Source organism: Ornithodoros turicata, chromosome 3, assembly GCF_037126465.1.
Source record: "Ornithodoros turicata isolate Travis chromosome 3, ASM3712646v1, whole genome shotgun sequence".
NCBI lineage: Eukaryota > Metazoa > Arthropoda > Arachnida > Ixodida > Argasidae > Ornithodoros > Ornithodoros turicata.
Window position 1 is genome coordinate 48,257,306 of NC_088203.1, and position 12,616 is coordinate 48,269,921.

At 41.9% G+C, this 12,616-nt stretch overlaps 1 protein-coding gene across 3 annotated transcripts in view; it reads right to left on the reverse strand.

The window, feature by feature from the left end:
- Positions 1-12,616, reverse strand: part of LOC135387018 (uncharacterized) — a 287,289-nt gene that overhangs the window by 234,881 nt on the left and 39,792 nt on the right. For all 3 annotated transcript variants that reach the window (XM_064616454.1, XM_064616453.1, XM_064616452.1), the window contains one exon: positions 12,541-12,594. In XM_064616454.1, coding sequence (XP_064472524.1) covers positions 12,541-12,594 — 54 coding nt within the window. The remainder of the gene's footprint in view (positions 1-12,540; positions 12,595-12,616) is intronic.

Consider the following 12,616-nt stretch of genomic DNA (forward strand, 5'->3'; position numbering starts at 1 on the left):
TTTTTCAATTGTTATACGGGCCCTGTCTTCTGAGAACACGTGCACGGTTCCGTGTGCAAAGCGTCTTTTCTTTCGCTTGGTTAACGGTCACTGTGGCTTCTGGCGTCTCATGGTCTCACATCATGCACGGTCTACCAGTGTAATTGGCCACATTTTGGGCTGGGTGTCTGTAGTTTTTTTTTAAAAATCTTATATTTCATTTGTGTCAAACGTATGACGGGAAGGAATGGCATCGAACGAGACAACATCGCACGATGTAGTGGGTAAGGCACGTGGACGCTGCTCGAACAGTTGGGATTCTCCAAATCTATCTCTGCGCTACAAATTCATACGCGTACGCCCATTGTCCACCGTGCTGGTGCCTTATACGTGATGGTCACATACGAGTAGATCATTTTGTTATAGGTGAGACTCTTTTCGCTCTCGTTTTTCTCGGATGTGCGTTTCTCGCCGTTGAAGCATCTGTGTTAAAGGATTCCTCAATCCGTTCTTGTGATAGGAATTCCGAGTCTTATTGCTGACTATAGCGCAGCCCGATGTGTTGACAGGAAGCAAATGGATTTTCTGACTTGTAAGAAGCGGTCACGATTTTCGAGAGCGTGGTGCAGGTGGTGGTGCTGCTGCAAAACACGTGTGGAACGTTACTTCTTAGAGAGCTCAAATGATTTATGCGTTTAACAATATTTAGTGTTATTTTAAAGGACTAGAGTGGATCCAGTATAGTAAGTGGTTTTTGAAGTCCATGTTACGTTTATGACTAGTTCATGTAAGCGGCCTCTGCGGAGATGGACCCAGGTCTGGCAAAGAGGACCTTATAGGCAAGATTTATTTCGGCGTTACCATATTTACGAGATTAGCTTTCCAATTTAAACACTAGAAACAGTATCAGTTCCGCGGTATATACTGCTGCAGAGACACGCGCACCCATTTGACAATACCACAGAGCACATGAATGACATGATAAAATGATTTACGCATCTAACAAAATTCAGTTGAATGTTATTTAAAGGACGAAAGATTTTAGAATGGTATGTTTGGCAGTCCATGTTACGTCTATGGCCAGTTCATATAGGAGGCCTCTGTGGATATGAGTCAGGTCTGGCGAAGAACACCTTATCTGCATGATTTATTATGGCGCTAGCATATTTTCGAGATTAGCTTTCTCATTGAAATACAGTTTCATATCTTCGGAATCTACTGCTGAACAGACATGCGTAGCCATTTGACAATACCAGCAAGCACATTAGTTTACGTTTTTGAAAATAGACTTCTATGTCCAGCATTCCCAGGAACAAGACACGCTCTTCGTACTCATGCTGCACTGCATAATACCCCGCATGCGCCTTCAGCTGCATTAGGCCGTGCTCCTAAAATCTGTACGGTGCGACACATTGTGGAAAGAAGTACACAAGACTGTACTCCGTCACGCATGTACAACCAGTACAACCCACCTGGAAAGATGTTTCATGAATTAGGATGCGTTGCTCGATAAATGCAACGTCTGAATACACTGAACTACACTTCAGTTGTTATAGTGTGATTTCACGGCGGCTCGGGCACGGTGGTCCGGTCGAGCTCTCCAATTTTTTGCTTTCAAACATATATGAAAACATCGTCCCTAGGAGACATATTGGCGCTAAATGTAGTTGGAAATAATTGGTGACTATTCTTTAATGAATTATCATTCAGACGTGGGCATTTTGATCATTGCGCTTCCTACGCAGTTTGACGCCACGTATCTTCATAACTATTTGACATACTCAGCTGAATTTTTTTCCACGTATTGTCTGGGTAGGTAGAATTGCATCCTATGCTGCCTAAGTTCTAAAGATCCTAAGGTTAGCCTTTGAGGAGACGAAAAATCGCAAAGTTGCCTCATTTGTACAATATGGTACGGTTTGGGAACCTCACATCTCGGCCTCTAGTTGTGATACCCGAATCTGATACCCGACATCTGAATGACATAGTTAACATTGATGTCAATTTTGAATTTATTTCGTATGCGGACGATCCATCAAATATTTGGGTGTCATCTGTGCAAAATATTAGGTATGACAGCTGGGCATAGACACATGTTTCCTTTTCGAATTCAGCTATACCGTTCACTGTTTATGTCTCACCTAAACTATTGCCATTTAGTCTGGGGTACGAGAACTAAAAATAATCTAAATCGGCTTTCACACAAACAAAATAAGCTAATTCGTACCTTGGCCAATACTGGTTATTGTGACTCTGTGAAAGCATATTTTAAAAAGTTTAATCTTGTAAGTGTGCTAAATCTATAATTATCGCTTAATATGTATGTACAAAAATGCCTAAATTTTATTGTCTATTTACATTACAGGTAAATGATTTCCCTTGTAATGTTCAGCAAAAACAAAATAGAAGCTTCCGCGTTTACGTACAAATTATGGCCAGCAATCACTCTCATACAGTCTAGCTTTTATCTTAAATCGGTTCTTAGAACACGGCATTGAAGTTGAGCCATCTCATTTTCTGGGGTTGTAGTCACCTCTGGAACCGTGATAGTGTGTTTTATATGTGTAGTCTGTATGATTATTGGCCATTGTTTTCTTGCTATTGTGTTAGTTTGAAGCCTAAACTTTAACATTGTTTCTTATTGTGCTAGTTCAAAGTGTAAACTTTGGGGATGGGAACCTGTCAAGCTGTCTTACAGCCTTTATTCCCATATCCACATCCTAAGGATGAAATAAAATTGAATTGAATAATTGTGTTCGTCTCGAAATGCCTTTTCTTCGCATAGCGAGTACATCGTATTCCGAATTAGGGCAACGCCCCCAACAGTCTTTTTGTGAAGGGTGTCTATGAAATATGCGTAAATTCGACAGCGCGCATCCCATATATTCCCACTCGTGACAGCGTTCATTATACTCACAAACGTTCATCATCATGATTCAAGCGCTGAGATGAGCGCTGTCGAATTTACGCATATTCCGTAGACACCCCTCACAAAAAGACTGTTGGGGGCGTTGCCCTAATTCACAATACATCGTATTGTAAACACCTACCTAATTGTGAATACCTATTGTGAATACCTAATTCACAATACATCGTATTGTGAATTAGGGCAACGGCATTATGGCCATGGCTATGAGAAGAAAGGACATTTCGAGGGGAGCACAATTATGTAAATTACTTTCGGGAAACACAACTGAGGGCCGAGTTGTGAGGTTCCTAAAACGTACCATATTTTACAAATGAGGCAACTTTGCGACGTTTTATCTCCTCAATGGCTAACCTTAGGATTTTTAGAACCTAGGATGCAATGCTACCCACCCCAGACAATACGTGAAAACAAATTCGGGTGAATATGTCTAATAGTTATGAAGATACGTGGCGTCTAACGGTGAAGGAAGCGCAATGGTCGAAATACCCACATCTGAATCATAATTCATTAAAAATAACCACTAATTATTTTCAAATACTTTCAGCGCCAATATGCCTCCTAGGGCTATCGATAATTAGTGTATGTCCTGTCTGCTATGGATTTCTTTTTGTATATGTCTCATATGTGCACCTGGATGCCTAATCCAATGATATAACGCTCATTAAATGTTTCCACATTATAAACGTAATTTAATCCAATTACTAGCTCATAAAGCTAGTCAATGTATATTTTGTTATGCTGAAGTGTTGTGAACATGCACAAATGTCATTTCATATTGGTCTAAAATGTTGCGGGTATTGTAAGCTGTTGGTTTATGGCTAGTATGCTGTTCTCTTTTTTTTATGTTCGGTCACGTGCGCGTTATGCCTCATCATTTTCAGGCCATAGGTGCACTATTCTATAAACACATCTATCTATTATTCTGGGCTCTTTCCTCCAATAAAGTGGATTGATTTGGTGAATTTTTGTTCTATTACGGTTCAGATGCGCGCTACTAACGCTGTGGGGGACACCATCTATTCAGATGTTCTGGTTTAACTGAGATAGCGGCGTACGCGGGCTGTGGTGAGAGGATGATCCCGGTTCAAGTGATGCACACGTGCTTCTTATTTTTCTTTTGATCGTTTTTCTTGTATATTGCTTGCTGGTCATGGATGCGTTTGTCTGTGTCATATAATTTTGCAGTGGAGTACGCCTAGCTATTGTGGCGTACGTGACTGTCAACTGCCACGTCTTTTGGATGAGCAACAAGCTATGCCTATGTCTTTTAAGCGATCACATGTTAACGTGAACGGGCTTCCGTGCGTACACATGCGTTGTGCACCTATGTGGTACTGCTGACGAGTCTCGGATGATACAAACTCTTTTTTCATGCCCTGTGAGATTCGTATAATCGAGATCCTGCTGCAGCAGCTGTTCCTTTTCCCTATGAAACGATTTCGCATCGTATGCCTTCTTTGCACAGAGAATTGCACCCCCAGAATGCCGCACAGTACGCATCATATCTGCGAACCTTAAGCGCCGCGTGATGTCAGCGTCCCTTGGGCAGGCAATAGCTGCAATGCAAAATTGACAGGCAATCCGATTTTCCGACTACTGCTCTGGAAACAGCTTTCTGATCCTTTTGGCAATCGGGAATCACATACCCATCTCCAGAACAGCCGCCGGAAAACCGTATTGCGGGTCATTTCAGAATTGCAGCCATTGCCTGTACAAGGACCGTGGGGTCACGTGACGTCTACGGTGCTCAGGTTTGCCGCATACTGTGTGGTATTTTTAGGTGGAGTAAGCGGTATCACTAGGGCAGCCAAACAGCCCATAGAATAACCCAGTAAACCACAAACATCTATTAGACATACCAGAAAGATCCAAACATCTAAGACATTTGGGATGTCTAGTAGACATCCAGATATGTCCAGCTAACGTGGAATAAATGTACTATGGATCGTCGGAAGCTCATCCATTACTGTATAGATGGATATCCTCTGGATGTAACAGCTGAACATTTGTCACATCCGATGGACGTGCTTGTGAGGCATTGCGACGTCTAATATACGACCAATCGATGTTCCTACCGGATTAACATACGATCATATAAACGTACGTTTACGAAATGTTGTTTCGACTATCAATTCAATAGTAATTTTTACGTATAGCTCTAGAAGAAAGCGAATCTATCTTGCGAGAACGTGAGAAATTGGAGAACGAGTAAAAGCAAGGTTTTCCATTTGTTCGCGTCCTGCTGTCTGCATAGTATCTACGTAGCACTCTTCCACCAACACAGAAAACCTGTCAGTTTGACAGCTCAACTCAGTAGGTAACCTCGTCATAGACAATAGCCTGAATTACAAACACAATATTTGTTAGCAAGGAATATCAGAAATGTTAGCGGGCAGTTTGACTCATTGCAGACGTACGAATTAATTGCAGAAACACATCGTCGTCACCGTTACAAACGTTTCGGCCCCACTATACTTAACAAACATCCCGCAACTACTCGTATTTTAGTATATGTCCCATCCAGTACGCCAATAGGGTGGGGTACGGCCGCGGCTACGGCACTTGCGCTGTTCATGCACACAAAATAGCTGAAAAAGTAGATTTGCAATCTGGTCTATGTATTGTCGTATGTTAATCCGGCAGGAACATCGATAGGCCGTATATCAGACGTCGCAATGCCTCACAAGCACCTCCACTGGATGTGCAAATGTCCGGCTGTTATGGATGAGCTTCCGACGATCCATAGTACATCCATTCCACGTTAGCTGGACATAGCCGGATGTCTACTAGATATCCAAAATATCCACGGTGTACCATCCTCCATGTCCATTAGACGTTCGTGGTTTACTGGGAACCGGCATCGAACACAGTTTAAAATAAAGGTAAAAAATTTGACGATTTTTTACGCTTACTATCCGCCATACTTTTATGCATAAGGTGTTGACCCTTATTATATGGGTCAAAAATTTGACGATTTTTGACCCTTACTATTCGGTTTCTTTGTGAGAGTGTAGCCACGCATTTGCCTCGCCCCTACCTCCACGTGTGCCTGCAATACAATAGGAATGGAACCATCGGACCATTTGAAGCGGTCTAAGGTGCTCAGATTTGACGCATACTATGTATTGTTTTTGGGTAGAGTAAGCGGTATTATCAGGGTAGCCACACTGCCCATAGAATAACCGGTATCAAACACCACTTACAATAAGGATAAAAAAATTGACGTATTTTTACGCTTACCATCCGTCATCCTATATGTCCTATATATCCGTCATCCCCGTATTGTATGCATAAGTGGTTGAACCTTAGAATATGGGTAAAAAAATTGGCGATTTTTCCCGCTTACTATCCAGTTTCTTCGTGAGAGTATGCGCTGCCTCGGACAATGCGACCAGTGCAATACCATCACAGATTTGCTGGGAAAACTTGTGAGGGCTTCACAGTTGCACGGGAATCCTGAGGGCCACGGCGTGATGTCGCTCCTCTCCTTGGAAGAGCGCTCTGAGTTACTCGTTGGTGCAAATTCTTCTTAAAGAGTGATTAATCTGCCGGAGGGGACCGGGGCATAACTCCCTCCCCCTCTTTTTTCATACACAGAGGTCGGACAGGGTGTCAGGAATTCTGTGTTGTGACGTTGTGAGGCAAATTTTCACAGAATTTTCATGATCACTGGTATGAAACACGCAATTTGGATATCCCTCGAAACGTTCATCTTGGGTGTCAGCTAGGTAGACTTCCCGGAGAAAGCCTGGCTCCCCCGGAAAAGTTCCGGGGGGGCTGATTCATTCTTTCAATGAAGGTTGTCTTCATATGTGTCTACAAAATTACAAATGTCTTTCCCCTTGCTTGAGCAGCGCTTTTCTTGTTCTGAAGTGCCTAGACCTGTTGATGATGATGACATGGCGAGTGATTGCTGCAGTGGATGCTGTGATGCTTATTCCTTCAAAATGACGCCATTATAAAATTAAAAAAGATTCAATAACGGCTGCAGGAATTAGTTCATCAAGTCAATTTCTTCGTATGCCCGCTTCATTTGATGCATCGTGCTATTATAAATGGCCAAATAGATGGTACTTTGATATTTTCGTCCTCTTTGTCTAATTATATTGTCTTGGAATATGGGGTTCTATTAACTAAAATTATTCAACAACACAGTCTTATTCGTGTATGAGTCACTTAAAATGGAGAGGTCAAACATCAAACGTTGGGAAATTGGCGGAGGGGTGGGTTGGCGGATGGAGAGTTGGCAGGTGTCATATTGCCTTTGATATGGCTATTTTGTAATACTACATAGGTGATGTGTCCTCGCTGTTTCTGCAGCGTTTTAGTAACAGCTACTTGGTCCTCATAAACTTACACAGTGATGATACCCATTTGTGTATCTTTTTCCAAACTCATTTCAACCACATTCTTACAGTAAATCATGTTACACCTGTATTCGCTGAAAACAGGCGTATTCTATAGAAACACCCTTTTCTATCCCGCAAACTGTAGAAAATGGTGTAAAAAGAGCATTAGTAAAGTTGCTGTATCGATTTAACGATTTATCCCATGTCGACCATTAAGGGTGTAATGTGAGGTGTAAAGTGATGTGTTGAAGGAGGCTTTTACGTTCTATACTCCATTTGAACTGTGAAAATGGAGTTTTAATTTGTGAAAGAAAAATTATACTGGTTTCACAGCTCCACTCAGCAGTTAATCACATTAAACACGATAACTTGAGTTAAAACATAATATTTGACAGGGAAGGATGTCAGGAATTTAGATGGTATCCATGACTTGTTGCAGGCGTACGTTTTCGTTGCAAAGACGAATTCCTGTCACGGTTACAAACGTTTTCCGCGCTACTACACTTAACGAACATGCCCCCCAACAGATTGTATATTAGTATATGATCCATTAGATATGCCAATATAGGCTACCGACGGTGCCCAGGAGTACACCAAAAAAGTGTAAAAAAAAGTTCACTGTGCTCCTACGAGGTGTGATAACGTGTGCAAAATTCATCCATCTCTGTTACGATGTCTCCTTCTCTCTCTCTCTCTCTCTTTTTTTTTTGTTTCCCAACATCACCACCAGAAATGGAGTAGAATATCAACCCTGTAAATGAAACTGCCCATTCCTCTTCTCAAAATGAGTTATTTTCTTTTTTCGTAGCGCGTCTACAATAATTGAAGATGTATGCTTATATTCCATGTCACCGTTCATTCGATTGCCAAATATTTCCGACGTTTCCGAAATCTATCAGGATGCCACCTAAAATCCACCTATGATATTGTGTTTTGTGTTCTTTGGTCTTCGCACTAGCTGGTGTACTGTATACTACGAGTATAGCATGCTTAGAATAGTCTTCTTTAATTTCTGTTCCCCACTGATGCCATGCTTTCAATGTTCAATCAATGTTCGCACAGCGAGTATTATCATACATTTATGCCCCAGTTTATGATACAACAAAACTTCATTACATGTAAAGCCTTATTCTAAGTGGACTCGTATCTGCAACAAACAGATAGTAGACCCCGCAATGCCAGATACGGTCGCGATAGCGAGTCGAACTGTAGAACGGGATGCTTAGATAGGGAGAAGACGATTATTAAATATGATTATGTGAGTTTCTGTGTGAGAGAGGTAGGGAACGGGTTTTATAATTTTCTGTGTCTGTCTTTGGCTGTCTGGCGCTGTGTGCGTTGTCTCCAATGGCATCTGAACTCAGAGCGCAAGATGCACTGATAACGAACGGAGAAATAGACAGGACGGGTGCTAACTTCCAACTACGTTTATTAAAGAAAATGAGCAAAAAAGCAGAAACCCCTCACAGCACACGTGTCACTTTCTGGGCGCACCGGTTCTGAGCACACCGGTTCTGAGGAAGATCAATTCCTTTTCGGTTAGAGATACAGAAGGTGTGCTAACGCATACATCTTGATGGTTATTTATCTTTTCTGCTTCTATTATTTCCTTTGTTAGTTTAGTCTTGTTTCTTGCGATAATATGGCAATCTCGATAGATAGGTTCACATCCATGAGTGTTACAATGATAAGCCAACCACCCCTCTTTTTTCTTGTTGTTCACATGGTTCCGGTGTTCGCGCAAGCGATCATTAATGCATCGCCCTGTTTGGCCTATATAACATTTTCCACAAGTGACTGGTAACTTATACACCACTCCATCACAGGGAACAAATGGATTTCTGTGCTTTGTACTGCATGTGTGCGCAGCCTGGGGACAACTCAATTTACTGAGCTTACCCACCTTTTCCGGAGCCGAGAAGACAACCCTTGCTCCTGCCCTTTCAGCAATCTTTTTTAGGCGGTGCGAGATGTTATGCAGGTAGGGAATAACAACTACCCTACTTCTCTCGGGGTCGGGTGCCGTCAGTTGATTAGGGCCATGAGCTCGAATTTGCCTGAGCAAGGCTTCAGCCACAGATACCACAACATGTGTTGGGTAACCTACACCTCTCGGTTTGTCGTTGAAGACACTCTGCCATTTGATGCGGGCAAGACTTCTGCAACGCATTACGTAGGCAGTACTTGACAGTCCCTCTTTTAACTAACTTTGAATGCGCAGACTTAAGTCTGCGCATTCCCCAGGCTGCGCACACATGCAGTACAAAGCACAGAAATCCCTTTTTTCCCTGTGATGAAGTAGTGGTGTATAAGTTACCACTCACTTGTGGAAAATGTTATATAGGCCAAACAGGCCGATGCATTAATGATCGCTTGCGCGAACACCGAAACCATGTGAACAACAAGAAAAAAGAGGGGTAGTTGGCTTATCATTGTAACACTCATGGATGTGAACCTATCTATTGAGATTGCCATATCATCGCAAGAAACAAGACTAAACTAACAAGGGAAATAATAGAAGCAGAAAAGATAAATAAACATCAAGATGTATGCGTTAGCACACCTTCTGTATCTCTAGCCGAAAAGGAACTGATCTTCCTCAGAACCGGTGTGCTCAGAACCGGTGCGTCCAGAAAGTGACACGTGTGCTGTGAGGGGTTTCTGCTTTTTTGCTCATTTGCTTCAATAAACTTAGTTGGAAGTTAGCGCCCGTCCTGTCTATTTCTCCTTTCTTTGTCCGTGTATCTTGCGCTCTGAGTTCAGATGTCTCATTACCAACTAGCCCAATCCTCAACCCGTCTCCAATGGATTAAACAGTCAGCTCTGTAGCAGCTTTCAGATCCATATTTCCGAATGAAAAATTGTCCGGATGATGTATCATGATGTTATTTCGTGTTCGCCCTCGCTCAGGCTGCCTCTTATGCCTCTTAAGTGTCTTCTTTATTTGAAAGTTCTGTTACGTGGTTAGTGCTCGCTTATCCCTCCCATGGTTTGTAGTATTCCCTGTATTGCTCCTCTGTGCCTCGTCCATCTATCTACATGTCCCTCTGGTGCGCTTCACTTGATAGACTCGTATTTTGCAGCTTTGAAATGACACGAGCACAGATCAATCAATCAATCAATTCCTTACATATATTGTTTGATTTACGATACTACCTCTTCTTTGAATGTGTTGGCAGGGGAAATTTAGGCACTGTGATTTCTGTTGTAAAGGTTGTTGGCACGTGCATAAGAATATCTTCCGTAATTAAATGCCGTGTCCTCAGTTATTTCACCATACGTTGTGTAAAATAATAAATAATCAATACATGCATGGGACGACCATGTCTTGCGACGGTTCTCTCGCGATCACCGAATTGTGATATCGATTGCTTTGATTGCTTTGACTGGCTTCCTCAGATATTATAAAATTTGTAGAGTGTGAGACATGAATCATGTAGGCTACTGTTATTGATCGTTACACTTATATGTGTTGATTTACCATAAATAGAAATTAAAGAAATGTTTTAAGTTCTACGATTGGTATGTTTAATCTTCGTATGGAAGTTGAATAATGAAGAGTGCATTATTAGAAGCTTTATTGGAATTAACAGTGTATACGAATAATAAAATATTTTTGTGTATATTTTGTGCCTGTTTGTTTCTTGCATGCTGGAGCACGGGATGCGTTGTTGAATGCTGAGGTAAGAACGTGTGCGGGGGATATTCTAGGTCGCCCACTGTGCACGCTGGATTCCTTAGATAAACGTTTTGCCGGTAAATCGACCTGCCGATTCTTCCTCCTAGTACTCTTAGTACTCCTACTTGCAGTTACCTCGGTTACACACGGTTGCAACGTACGCGAATGTGTGGGGTGTCATTAATGGATCACTCTAAAACCGAAACCGTTGAAATAGCTTAATGGCTTTTGCTTTTGTTGTTTAATATCCCCAAAAGCAGGACGCTCTTCTAGATGAAATTTTGCATACAGCTAGAAGTAATTTGAAGCCTAACATGATGGTAACCTTGATATCTGGCGATGTGACCAGGTTCCCATGAGAGTAGAGAGTAAGGAGGACTATGGTTGAAGACAGTTACAACTATTTTTTTAATAGCAGCAAGAATCATCGCCTAAATTGTACTATAATTCGTTAACCGAATCCCCAAACCTTTGAGAAATGATCCATAAATTACTGTGGTGCTAAACCAGATATTTATTTCGTACAAGCAAGAAATGACAGGCTACATATTTTCATCAACTTACCTCACCCTATGGGTAAGTTGAAGACATAAAAAAATTAATGCCGGGTTTAAATTTTGTCTTTTTTTTTTATTGACCAGCCGAAACGGTCAGCCGCGACTAGTGCACATGGAAAGACAGTGCAATGACACAGCATCATAACGTTGAGGTCATATTGAATGCTCGCGAATGTTGCAGATGGGACAAAAAAGGGCCCCTCTTACCTCGACCACATCTGCAAAACAGCGTCTCGCGTCTTTCTAAAAAGCACGTGCAGAACGTCAACACGTTACTTCAAACCCCAGACAACGACTGTGCTCACCCTGGTGTCAGAGACGAGAGAAAGATATTTCTAAGAAAATGTCACGCGAAAAACCTAAACTGTCCTGAACTTGCCCCCGTCTTGAAGTAGCCCACTTTACCTTCGGGTTAATTCTTTTCTTATTTAGTTTTGTGTTGTGGCTGATTGTCAGCCATAAAACAGCGCCACATCCTACTGAAAACCGGTGACCGTAGTTGCACCTATTCATTAGTAGAAGTACATATTTGGTATTTTACGGCCTCTGTTTTATTACTGAATTGAATTGTACGTTTGTTGATCGAAAGAGAAGTTGCTACCGGGGCAATATGTATAAGGTATTATTTGAAAGTTGTCTCCCCACATGAGTCATTTAGAAACGTGGTAGCGCAGAACACACCACAGCCCATCTAATTGTCTATTTGAATACGCGCTGTAAACCAGAATTCCCAAGTTGAAATTGCCGTCTAGCATACAAACACACAAGAAAGGGCGGCTCCTCTGGGTACCACGTCACTCATTTCTATTGAGTTCAGTTGAGGTGAATATAGTGTACCCTGGTTAGTCTCATACATTTTCTGATGATTTATCTTAACACAACTTGAAGTGAAGGTTTATCTTGTAATCTATTTTCATGGGTGGCGTGGCAATCCTTTCCTGCCGCTCGAAATGTACAATATTTTCATTCGAACGCTGCACACAATTGTAACGATATCCCCTGTCTCTCAACACAGTTTACACGTCATTCTAATTCCTAAATACATACTCGGTGCGGTCTCGGGTTCTCTCTCCGGTTCGGTCTCAGGTGGCAAAGGACGACCTGCAAGACGACAAATGTGGTA